Source organism: Sesamum indicum, linkage group LG7 (genome assembly GCF_026168435.1).
Source record: "Sesamum indicum cultivar Baizhima isolate 11 linkage group LG7, ASM2616843v1, whole genome shotgun sequence".
In the NCBI taxonomy this organism is placed as follows: Eukaryota; Viridiplantae; Streptophyta; class Magnoliopsida; order Lamiales; family Pedaliaceae; genus Sesamum; species Sesamum indicum.
Genome location: NC_142663.1, coordinates 13,464,933 through 13,477,243, shown reverse-complemented (window position 1 = coordinate 13,477,243; position 12,311 = coordinate 13,464,933). Strand labels below are relative to the sequence as shown.

The 12,311-nt window shown below is 36.6% G+C and overlaps 3 protein-coding genes across 3 annotated transcripts; 2 read left to right on the top strand and 1 right to left on the bottom strand.

Moving 5' to 3' along the window:
• Window positions 1-2,666: 2,666 nt before the first annotated feature.
• On the top strand, window positions 2,667-5,697 carry LOC105166720 (putative inactive receptor kinase At4g23740). Its single transcript, XM_011086175.3, has 3 exons — window positions 2,667-3,086; window positions 3,437-4,716; window positions 4,902-5,697. The coding sequence occupies exons 2-3, from the start codon at window positions 3,495-3,497 to the stop codon at window positions 5,567-5,569; spliced, it is 1,890 nt and encodes a 629-aa protein (XP_011084477.2). The 5' UTR covers window positions 2,667-3,086; window positions 3,437-3,494; the 3' UTR covers window positions 5,570-5,697.
• Window positions 5,698-6,299: 602 nt separating this feature from the next.
• Window positions 6,300-8,357, top strand: LOC105166915 (probably inactive receptor-like protein kinase At5g41680). The gene is made up of 2 exons (XM_011086435.3): window positions 6,300-7,242; window positions 7,332-8,357. The coding sequence occupies exons 1-2, from the start codon at window positions 6,723-6,725 to the stop codon at window positions 8,165-8,167; spliced, it is 1,356 nt and encodes a 451-aa protein (XP_011084737.1). The 5' UTR covers window positions 6,300-6,722; the 3' UTR covers window positions 8,168-8,357.
• A 175-nt stretch (window positions 8,358-8,532) lies between these two features.
• On the bottom strand, window positions 8,533-11,230 carry LOC105166721 (myosin heavy chain-like protein). Its single transcript, XM_011086176.3, has 4 exons — window positions 10,833-11,230; window positions 9,659-9,977; window positions 8,999-9,057; window positions 8,533-8,869 (listed from the first exon to the last, which is right to left on the bottom strand). The coding sequence occupies exons 1-4, from the start codon at window positions 11,107-11,109 to the stop codon at window positions 8,838-8,840; spliced, it is 687 nt and encodes a 228-aa protein (XP_011084478.1). The 5' UTR covers window positions 11,110-11,230; the 3' UTR covers window positions 8,533-8,837.
• Window positions 11,231-12,311: the final 1,081 nt, after the last annotated feature.

The following is a 12,311-nucleotide window of genomic DNA, read 5'->3' as shown; positions in this document are numbered from 1 at the left end:
ATAAGTTGCTTAGGAAGGTCTTATTCATTCACATATTATTCCGACGCAGCCCTCACAAAAATTGAAACGGACAACATTTTGGTAGAAATTCGTTCTTACAAACTGACGCGACATGCATTGACCTGTTACTTGACTAATTCAGAAATTGTGTCCACCGTTGATGAAGTCAATTATTCCGGATTAGCCACAGACAGCTGTTGGAAGAGGCATCAGAAGTCGAGTGGTGAATGAGTACAAGTAATTAGAAGGCTGCTAACCATTAATTTAATTTAATTAATCTAAGTGTTGAATAGTAGTGAATGGATGGATCGATTTTAGTTAGACATCCATCACAATCATATCATACTGTTGTGGATAATTAACACCACCAAAATCCCACGTATTTCAATTCAAATTCACTTGAAATTGGAACACTACACTCTAGAAGACGCTTGCCAATTTATTTAAAAGAAAAACATTTTTTTTAAGGTGTATTTGAGTCGTTATAAATATTTAAAAAAATTTCAAATTAAATGTTTGGTATAATTAGTTTGTAAATATTAATGCGTCGGAGTTTAATATTATTTTAAGTTGAGTATCTATAGAGAGTGTTTGCAAATGCTTCAAAAAAGCTTCTCAACTTCTAACTCTCTAAAAATACTTTTAAAGTGTTTGGGATGTCAGTTTCTACTTTTGAAATGGTTAAGAAATGCATTTTTAGACCAAAAGCTAGAAGCATCTAGGGGTGCTTTTAGTTTTTTTTGATTTTTTTTATAAATAAATCTAAAATTTTATTTTTACTACTTTACTCTTATTATAATATCTTCATTCAATTTTACTATTTTTAATTTATTTTCAGAATTGTATATTTAAAGTGGATATCGGAGTTTTTAAATAATTAAATTTACAGTTTCATACACTTAATATTTTAAGTTTTTTATATTTTATACAATAATATTATTATTTGATTAATTAATAAAACAATTATTCTTTGCAATCACGTAAATTTAATTATTGTGTATGAATGAACAATTTTATTACTTAGTGGAGCATTATTAAATTAAATATATTTTTTAATATTTTTAAAAACATAAATATGAAATACTAATAGAAATAATATTTATGATTTTTTGTAAAAGTAATTATTAGTGACAAGCAACAAGTGAAATAATAAAAATAAAATAATATTTTTTAACACATAAGGACAAAACAGTCTTTCGTCAATTAAGTGTATTTAAGAAGTGATTTTTCTCCGAATAAAATCCAATTTAGCTTCATCTATTTTAACTTTTTTACAAACACTACTCACTTTTGATTTTACTACAACTTTCAACTTTTTCTACAAAAATTATTTTTTAAAAGCAGAAATTTTTGCAAACACTCCCATAATTATTTTGCAAGTACTATCATTATGATATTCAGATTTATCATGTGAGATAATTAGACTACTAGCTATATATTCCAATTAGATAATTATTTTAGCAATTAATTTTGCCTATTTATGTATATATATCTCCAAATCTTAATTAATTTTACACACATAAGACTGCTTAATTCTTGATATGAGTTCAAACTTAATATTATTTATAATAATTAAAAATGATAATTTTATTTTTTTATATTGTTTCCAAAATCATTTAGGATTTAGAATTGTATGAGTTATAGTTCTTCAAACAAGAAATTTTTTTTTTTTAAAAAAAAAATATGATAATAGACTTAGGAACTTATATCTTCTCTCCATCAAGATAATTAAAATAAATCTAAAGTTAAACATTAATAATACTCAAAATATGAATAAAGGCCCATTGGGCTTTCTTAGAAATAATACTTTAAAGAATTTGGTCCTTTTTAAACGGCCCAATCACACTGGGCTTTTGCAAATTAAGAAAAAAAATATTTAAAGAAAAACAGTGCAAAAATCAATAATAAGTGTGTCCTTTTTCTTGTTTGTTTTGATAATCAAACAACAACATAATAATCCTTTTAAACGTAATAATCAAAGTAGTCTCTCATATTCAAAAATATTCAATTTTTCAAATTATAATTTTCATCCAAAAAAATTAGTCCCTCATCAACTCCCACCAGAACATTTGCTAAGAAATTCTTGTAATTTAAGACATTACATTTGATACTCTTGCTATTTGTTTATATCTAATAAATAAATCTCTCTATTAGTCCAAATTTAGTGATTTGCTAATATTAGCAAGAAAATTAAATGAAAGTTCATATTTACCCCAAATTGACTTATTACTGCTATATTGCAGGTCAAACAAATATATTCTAGTCAAACTATCCTTATAAGAGTGGCTATATATAGTAATAAGTCAACTATGGATACATATGAACTTTTATTCTTTTGTTTGCTAATATCAGCAAATTTATTGAATTTTGACTGACGAATAGATCATTTTATAGACAAAAATAAATGTTAGGGGTAATAAATGTAATTTCCATACTACATCTATTCTACATATAATTGCATCAAATATTAGAAGATGATAGTATAATTATTGCTAATGTATATTTGGCATGTGAGCAATTATTATTACGAGGGTAATCAGTTTGATTTTATCAAACTCGAATTGGATACAATTTTACGATGTTACTACATATGGAGCTATGCACAATAGTTTCTGGTATTTACACTCTGCCCCCTCAAATTATAAAATGTACACATTTTGCCCACTCTTTTTTCAGTCAAAAGAACACCCTGTTTTTACCTACACTTCTACGCTTACAACATGAAGAGGCCATTAAAAATTAAATCAACACTAATTTAAAACCTTTCTTTTATTCTCTTCTCTTGAATGCTGTAGTCCTTACGCTGCCAGCATGTGCAGTTCCCACTCTTCCCGCGCGATTACAGCACTGAACAAGAAGAATACAACTCTGCACTCATCTCTTTCAATCATTTATTGCTCTGTCCCCAAATCATTTTCGCCCCATCAACCAAGAATATGACCCTTTTCTTCATCACCACCATTTGAATTCTCATGTACTTGTCTGTCCTGAATCTCTTCTATAATTTCATCTCTGCAGCAGCTGCTTTTCTTGCATTCTGAATTTGTCAGAGGTTTAATGTTCTTTGTTTTAACCTGTAGTTTAAGGTGAGTGTTTATTTTTCAGCTTAACTTTGATGGGTTTGAATTTATTTAGCTGCAATAAATTCTTTATTACATGATATGAAATGGGTGAGATTTGAAAAAGCCCACAAAATTTTGGGTACTGTTTTGTCTCAAGGCTACTAGAAGAAAGAAGGGGACAAAGATTTGTCTTATGTTACCCTTTTGTCTTTTTTCTACTGAAACCTGACTGTTGGATGTGGTTAGTTGACCTAACGTTGTTAGAGTATTCAAGAAAACGGCTACAAAGTATTGATGTGGCTATTGATTGTTCACTAATGTGTGTGGATGCCGTTTCTTTCTTTAATTCTTGGTTCTTTGTGGGAATGTTGCAGGAATGGCAGAGATTAAGGATACTATTCGAGGGCTTTCATGTTTTGACTAAGGGAAAAAATGGACATCAAGCTTTTCTTCTCAGTGATCTTAGTGTGTGCTACTCTGTGCTTTCATACAACAGCTGAACCTGTTGAAGATAAACGGGCTTTGCTCGATTTCATCGACAATATTTACCACTCAAGAAAGCTGAATTGGGATGAGAAGACTTCTGCTTGCAATAACTGGACTGGGATCACTTGCAATCATGATAATTCAAGAGTTATAGCAGTTAGATTGCCCGCGGTTGGATTCAGAGGCAGCATTCCTGCAAACACTCTTAGCCGGTTATCTGCGCTGCAAATTTTAAGTCTGAGATCCAATGGTCTTGGTGGTGTGTTTCCATCTGATCTTCTGAAGCTTGGGGACTTAATGGTCCTTTATCTTCAGAACAACAATTTTCAGGGGCCATTGCCTTTGGATTTGTCGGTCTGGAAGAATCTGTCTGTGTTGAATTTGTCGAACAATGGCTTCAATGGGAGCATACCTTCTTCAGTTTCAAATTTGACTCATTTGACAGCTTTGAATCTTGCTAATAACTCACTTTCTGGTGACATTCCTGATATTGATATCCCTAGCCTTCAATGGTTGGATTTGTCTAACAATAACCTTAGTGGATTCTTGCCTCAGTCTCTTCTTAGGTTTCCTAGTTCATCTTTCTCCGGTAACAATGTTTCGTCTGAGAAACCATTGCCTCCGGTTCCTCCACCCACGGCTGCACCTAAGAAGCACTCCTCAAAGTTTAGTGAATCTGCGATTCTTGCAATCGTCATTGGCAGCTGTGCAGTGGCATTCGTCTCTATTGCCTTGCTCTTGATTGCTACCAACTGGAAGAAAAACGAAGAAGGTATGTCCAAGACCAATGTCTCATCCCAGAAGAAAGAAAAATCTATCAAGAGGACAGATTCTCAGCATAGGGATGAGAAAACGAGGCTAGTGTTTTTCGAGGGCTGTAGTCTTGCGTTTGATCTTGAAGATCTGTTGCGGGCTTCTGCCGAGGTGCTTGGGAAGGGCACGTTTGGTACTACTTATAAGGCAGCATTGGAGGATGCAACAACAGTTGCAGTGAAGAGATTGAGGGAAGTTATTGCTGGGCGGAAGGAGTTCGAACAGCAGATGGAGGTTGTTGGGAGCATCAGGCATGAGAATGTGGCTCCATTGAGGGCTTACTATTACTCTAAGGATGAAAAGCTGATGGTGTATGATTACTACAGTCAGGGGAGTGTCTCTGCATTGTTACATGGTATATTATAACTTCAAACATCATTATACTTCTGTTCAACCTCAAAAGATCTAAGGGATGATTATATGAATACTTCCTGAGTTTTGGTAATATTATAGAAAAACCTCTCGATTTGGGAGAATTACAATGTCACTCTTGCATTCATGTTCTCAACGCGAGATCTAATGTGTTCTTCACTTTTGCAGCAAAAAGAGGTGAGAACCGGATTCCGTTAGACTGGGAAATGCGACTAAGGATCGCAACCGGTGCAGCCAGGGGTATCGCGCACATCCACTCACACAGTGGAGGGAAGCTCGTCCATGGCAACCTAAAAGCCTCAAACATTTTCCTCAACTCCAAGCAATACGGCTGCGTCTCCGACCTTGGCTTAGCAACATTGATGAATCCAATTGCACCACGTTTAACACGGACACCAGGGTACCGCGCGCCAGAAGTTACAGATACTAGGAAACCATCACAGGCATCTGACATCTATAGCTTTGGGGTGGTTATACTTGAACTTCTCACTGGAAAATCCCCTGTCCACGCTTCTGGACGGGAAGAGGTCATCCACCTGGTCCGTTGGGTTCAATCTGTGGTTCGTGAGGAATGGACGGGTGAAGTGTTCGACGTTGAGCTATTAAGGTACCCTAACATAGAGGAAGAAATGGTGGCAATGCTGCAAATAGGCATGAGCTGTGTAGCAAGAATGCCGGGGCAGAGGCCGAAAATCGGAGATGTGGTGAAGATGCTGGAGGAGATAAGAAGTGTTAGTGCAGGAAACAGCCAGTCTGCTGGAACAAGAACACCAGGCTCAACTCCTACTCTGACTCCATATGTGGCTGAGGCTGGATCCTCATTGGGTCAGAATTAGTTGCTGGTCATATGATTTATTATTTGGATTATTTATGTATTCTTGATTCGCTTTGACAAGTTTGTGTTTGCGAAATTGTTAAAACAACCTGGTTCATGCAAACTCAGAAGTCAGGTTTATTTACTTTAGCGAAATTCATTGATTGTGGTTCATGGCCAATCCTTATCCAACCATATATTCGATAATGCTAAGGAGCAGAAAAGATAAATTTAAAAGACAGAAATAATTACACTGCTCTCTCTTGAAATTTAGTGTAATTATACATAGACCTGCTATGATTTAAAAAATTACATTTAATACTCCGAAAGTCTAACAAACAGATAATTTCGTTAGTTAAAATTCACCGCATTTGCTCATATCAATAAAAGAAATCTATATTTAATCACAATTAACTTGTCACTAAATTAATTACTTGTCAAATAAATTTTTTTCTAAAATGTCAAATGGCCTGGGCCGGACAATAAAATGCATGGACTGGCCTGGCAGAAACTGAGCTAGGACTAGCCCGTGAACAGTCAGGGCCGAGGCCGGTCCGCAGACCGAAGAATTCTTACCATTCATTGACTATTGAAGCTTAGCTCAAGATTTTATGAATATGAGCTGCATTTCTTAGGACAGAGTCAGTTGAAGGCTACAAGCTTGTTAGGTTAAGACGAACAGGCTTCCACAATCGGCCAAGTGCTACTTCCGTACTTCAAGTTTCCAAATCTTGAGGTTGAAACATCTGCTGGAAATTCACATTATTTTTCTAACAATTCTAGAACCAACATTCAATCAGACAAACGTGTACGAAGAAATATATAGGTTATGATAAGATTTAAAAGAAACTACTGAGAAACGACGGAGTCTTCTTCCATCAACTTGTAATAAATAAACAACTGCATCATTTTCTCTCTTTCTTCTAATAAGAAAAAGGCCAAAGACTTCCCAGATTCCCCTGGATATTTCGCGTTTGATTTGCCAGACTCTAACCACATTAATTCCCAGGAAACTTCTCTTATTTTACCTCAGAGCCAGAACTTCCAAGAAAACCAGTTGGCATTTCTCACGAGAGAGGTCTTTTTATCAACATGGTTGTACTAAGACTTCCTGCTCCAATTACTACAAGCTATTCCAGGTTTCCTTAACGGGTTCCAGGCTGGGCTCAGACACAATGTCTAGGATTTACGACAACTGGGAGAGGCTGGTGGGAACCGTACTAAGTAGGGAGAAGCTCAGGCAACTTGCACTAGAGCACTCAAGGAGCCCAACTGTCAGTTCAACATCGTCTAGTTTCAGTTTCAGTTCGAGTTCTCCCCTAGATGAAACGTACTGGAGGTTGCAGACAAAGGAGAAATTCATAGAGAAACCTTTTGGAAGACTCGTACCTGTAGCAGACACGTTAGATTTTGCAGTTGGTCTAGAAGATGTGTTGGGGCCTTCTTCCAAGTTTATTGGGAAGGGAACTTTTGGAAGTACTTATAAGGTAGCTATGGATAACGGAGTTGTGGCTGTCGTGAAGAGATTGAGAGGAGTGGTAGTCCCGGGACGAGTATTTGAGGAGCAGATGAAGGCTATTGGGAGCATCAGGCACCAAAATGTGGCTTCACTAAGGGCATACTACTTCTCCATGTACGAAAAACTCATAGTATACGACTATTTTGGTCAAGGAAGCGTGTTGACAATGCTACAAGGTAAGTCCTGTCCCCTTCCTTTTAACTCATCTGTTAAAACAGAACCTAATTCAGCCTTCATAGAATGAAAAATTCTTTCCAAAATCCAGGAAGCGGAGGTGAAAATTCCAATCCACTAGACTGGGAAACCACACTAAGAGTAGCAATAGGTGCAGCAAGAGGGATCACTCATCTTCATGAAAAATTTGGAGAAAAGATAGTCCACGGGAACATTAAAGCGTCCAATGTTTTTCTAAACTCTGAAGGGTATGGGTGCATATCTGAATTTGGGTTGCCTTACATGATGAGAGCATCAGTAGTCAGAAAAACAGCTGGAAATTACGACCCAGTAATCAAGTTTTCACGTCAAGTGTCCCAAGCATCTGATGTCTACAGTTTTGGGGTTCTCCTACTAGAACTGCTCACCAGAAAGTCTCACAGATACTACACTGATGGTTCCCAGTTTGACTTAGTCCAGTGGGTTCATTATGTTGTGAGCAAGGAACAGCCTGTGGTGATTTCTGAGGAAGAACTCACAAAGTATCCTAATGTGGAGGAACAGATGGTGAAGATGCTAAGAATAGGGATGAGTTGCTTGCATGCAGTCCCAGAGCACAGACCTAAGATGTTTGAAGTAGTTAACCTGTTAGAGGATATACAAAAAGCCAACATACCAATAGCCATACCACCTAATGCAACTGAGGATAGACTAAGATTGGGGGAGATCACACAATTTGAGTATTCAAAACTAAAAGAGTTTCTGTCATTTAAACTAACCTCCAGCGAAGTTGAGACCACACATACCCTAAAGGATGACAAGCCTGAAGAAAGGACTAGGAATAGGGATAGTAGTAGAGACAAGATATCACCAGAGTCACATGCTGTTCATCAGACCTTCGAAGGTGCTGTGCGTCAAGGATATGTTAATGAAATAGAAAAGTATTAAATACCAATGTTAATCTGTTGGCCTGAAACATAAAGAATGGGGCATTGGATGTATTGCACACAAAAACACACTTCATGAGCGGAAGAGAGAGTGCATTGCAACAACAGTAGTTAAACAGATGTAGTGTGTGATATGTTATCGGGTTCTCTTTCGATATCTTTTAGTAATTAATTTTAGATTATTTTTTCAATTAGATTGTCCCAAGATCTATCACATACTCTATATTTTCCTGACAGGTAGAACAATTGATATTTATAAATAAGAGTCGTGTAACACAGAAACCCACATCTATAAATTAATAAAACAGTTATGGTACTGACATACATTCTGCAATGTGTATATGCATATAACATATAAAACGCAACTTTAAAGAAAACCAGTTAAAGCAGTACTCTTGATTAACATGATAATCAACCATATTTACTTCTCTCAGGTACAAATGAAATGAATTGTATGTATTTTCCTTTCTGTTTTGATCTAATATATACCACACACATGATCTACATTTCCTTCCGTGTCAGAGAGCAGTGGAAACATTCAGCTCAGAGACAACGAATAAACAGAAAACACCTTTGTATCATGAAAAATGCAGTCTCAGGTGATCTCAGTTCATAATTCTGCAGCAACGTACATGCTTGCCCACATGTATGAGATTAACCAACTCGGCAACTCATTTCTGCACAATTCTTGTTCTGACGCCACCTAATATAGTGTAAAGAAAAGATAAAGCACTTGTTACAATCATAAACCCCTGCTAACAGCTAAGCGTCACAAAAGCAAAATGCACATGAAGTAACATGAAACAAAATTTTCAGTGGAATGCAAACAAACCTTCCACTTCCTCAAATTGAACTTCCTTCACTACTTCAGCAGCTGCATTGTATTCAAAACTGCAGGTATTAAAATCAACTCCAATTAGACAAGGTGCAAACATAAAAGCAGCCAGAAGCTCTGTCCATCTATTCATTGTTTTTTTGTATATTGGAATTTTAACTTTTAATACCTATCTGCTCTATAGCACATCCTCACTCTTGGACATGATTGGGCACACACAAATATTACAGAAACTTAATTTGTCCATGACTAAAATCAAGTTATAGAAGCACTCTGGCAATGCAAGAAAACTTATACTGATGGGTTTTACCCCTAAGAGTAGCATAGTATTTGAACCTCATAATTGAAGTCCAGGAATTACAACATAAAAGAAGCAAGATGAGCATATTTCGGAAGGAGGAAGTATTTTGTGCTAAAAATAAAGAGGGTTTTCCTCACAGTTGGAGAAGCAAAACTAAAGAGGAAAATGAGTAGAGAAATCCTTAACATCTTTCAAATATGGGGAAGTTTATGTGTCTTAAGATGACATCCACATCAGGAGAGGTCTATATAAATGATTCCAAGTATGCAAATTATAAATACTTGTTCTATGCACATAACATGAAAGAACAATCTGAAATTAAAATGGGATAAAAGAGGACAAAATAATCAGATCACCTGTTAGATAGGGAAACCTCAAGTTCATAGTCCGATGCACTTTTTGTTGCTGCTGCTAGGACAGTAACAATTTCTGTCTTTCTAGTGCTAGCGATGAGCAAGTCATATTCTGTGGGGATAATAATAGCAAGGAAATTATCACTTAGTTCACTTAAACAAAGTTTCTCAACAGCTGCTAGAGCTATCCTTCTTTTGAGTGAATCGGTATCTGGGTCCAGAATGTAGATGGCAAAATCAGTAATTAGAAGTATACGCCGTTTCATCTTGCCGGAACCAGTGAACTTCAGAACTTTATCCGCAAAGAGAACTTTTCTGTCACCTGTGATGAAAAGTAAAGGGCATAACACTATTGGCAAGTACATCAATGCAACATGCGAAATTTGAACCCAGTCCACCTGCACAGTCACAAATCGCCGAAAAACAAAGCCGCAGATATGGCAGGATTATTTTACAAACAGTAATGAACAACAAATCTCTATCTTAAGAATCAAAGTAGTAAACAGAAAAGATCAGATAAACAGAGTCATTTAATTTCCATCAGAACAGACTGAATGCATTTAAAGAGTAAGCATGGCAAGATCAAACAAGTGCCCTTTTGAGCAGAGTGACCACTCAAAACAGTGAGTTCCACATGTCTGTAAAAAACATCTTCCATTTTGAGTGTTCAAATCTCTTCGTAGAATCAGCTGGGCACTACAAAGAACTATTAAACAGGTAAATTATGCTCTCCATTTGTTTTTTTCATTAATTCGTAACAAACCAAATGAAAATATACCACAAACCTCCAATCTCAATTATTAGATATTACCCAACAACACCATGGTGAGCTTTCCATGCGTCGTTAAATTTTACAACAAGCGGTTATCTTTTGGTTCCACCTAAATACTAGGAATCCCAATGAAGAAATATTTCTTGTTCCAAGCTACGCTCTTGACAATAATGTCAAAATGCTCCATCTGACGCCACAAATCTTGAAATGAGATAAATTTTAACCATCCTAACATAGTCTTCCCAACTAATAAATAACCGACTTATTCCTCTTGAAAATTCTGATCAAAGCAAAATCAAAATTACAAATATCGAACCCAAACAAACGGAAAGAAAATCAGATTGAACTCAAGCATCCACCAATTATCAACCAACCCAAAGATCCACAAATCCCAAATAAGCGAACCTTGTTTCTCGAGAATTTTCATAACAAAAGGCCTGGATTGAACATCGAGGTAATCACCGATATAATCCCGATTGCGAGAGGCCCTCCGGCGAACTTTGACTCCCATAAACGGCTCCTGATCCTCCGTCACATTGCTATTAGAAGGCCGCAGTTTCAAGCTGCCGCGTCCGTCATCACCGCCGTCATCCAGGGTTTCATCGTCCACGTCACTGTACCGCGTCGGGGGGTCGGCAGATTCCTCGATCTTCACCCGGCGGCTCGGCTGGTATCGCAACATTTGCAAAAACTGGGAGAGATAAGCAGCAAAGCCACTACGATCGGCAGGGGTGAGGAACTGCGCACCAGCTGGCCGGTGAGCTCTTGGGCTGTAAACGCTGATTTGACACAGGAATAATAATTTAAGGGAAATATAGGGGAAATTATGCTATTATTGCTAAATTATGTTAAATTCTACATACACTGTCTTTTTTTCATTACTTTTTATATTTTTTCTAAATTTAAATAAGTGTATCATTTATTTTATTTTTTTTTGTTTTTCTAAAAGTAATGCTCGTAAAAATGGATTGACTCAAGCGGTCCAAAAGAAAGAGAGAAATTGCAAATTCCTATAGGAATGCAATGCTTAAGGTGCCCCCAAGAGGACCAACTCGGATAAGGGCCCAAGATGCCATCAAAACAACCTAGTCCAAGTATAGCTTCGAGGGAGTTCGGCAAGAGACCAGTCCAAAAAATAAATTGGCCAAAAGAAATCTAATTGATCAAAATCCCAAAGGGCGCAGATCCAATAAGGTCTCACATGCCCGTAAGGAAACTTAAAAACTTGAAATCTTCTGGCCGAAGTCAAAGCCCATATCTCATAGCATCCACAAATGGCCTAGATGGCATCACATCAATGTAGGATCTGGAAGCACACCTCATATAATTAGATAAGGACCAGTAACCCTTTTAGGGAGACGTGGCTCCTCTAGTCAAAAGTAACCTATAAACCCTAAAAGTTTGGATTCTGGCTCGAAGAAGACATCTCCTCAACCACCTTTTCAAAAATTCGGGAATGCATCCTTATCTCTTGAAGGTAACATTTGCGGCAGACTCCAACAACCCCCCTAAGAATTGTAGAGTTCTAACTGTCAGGAGATAACCCTCCACCAAATTCGAGAAAATCCTCCAACCATCCTCCTTCACCGAATCCGTGGTGATTCAGTCTATCCTAGCTACTTTGAGATCTTACTTCACCAAATCTGTGAAAATCCTCAACCAAATTTGTTGAAAATTTGGTCTTGTCCAACCGATTGATGGTTGTCCATAAATACAAAGCTTCTCTAGCAGGAAAAGACAACTTGAGCCTACATACTACAACTTTCACCTTCATTCCACTTTAGTTGAAATGAACACTATAATTTCATATTTAAAATTTTAGTTTAATACCAATCTCTTTTTGTATGTGAAAAATGAAGAATAACACTACCAATTCACTCATTT

Coding starts and splice junctions, on each gene's coding strand:
- LOC105166720 (XM_011086175.3), top strand. CDS start 3,495: ATGGACATCAAGCTTTTCTTCTCAGTGATCTTAGTGTGTGCTACTCTG. Junction 4,717..4,901: donor TGTCTCTGCATTGTTACATG/GTATATTATAAC, acceptor TCACTTTTGCAG/CAAAAAGAGGTGAGAACCGG.
- LOC105166721 (XM_011086176.3), bottom strand. CDS start 11,109: ATGTTGCGATACCAGCCGAGCCGCCGGGTGAAGATCGAGGAATCTGCC. Junction 9,978..10,832: donor GAAAATTCTCGAGAAACAAG/GTTCGCTTATTT, acceptor TTTTCATCACAG/GTGACAGAAAAGTTCTCTTT. Junction 8,870..8,998: donor TCAATTTGAGGAAGTGGAAG/GTTTGTTTGCAT, acceptor ACACTATATTAG/GTGGCGTCAGAACAAGAATT.
- LOC105166915 (XM_011086435.3), top strand. CDS start 6,723: ATGTCTAGGATTTACGACAACTGGGAGAGGCTGGTGGGAACCGTACTA. Junction 7,243..7,331: donor CGTGTTGACAATGCTACAAG/GTAAGTCCTGTC, acceptor TCCAAAATCCAG/GAAGCGGAGGTGAAAATTCC.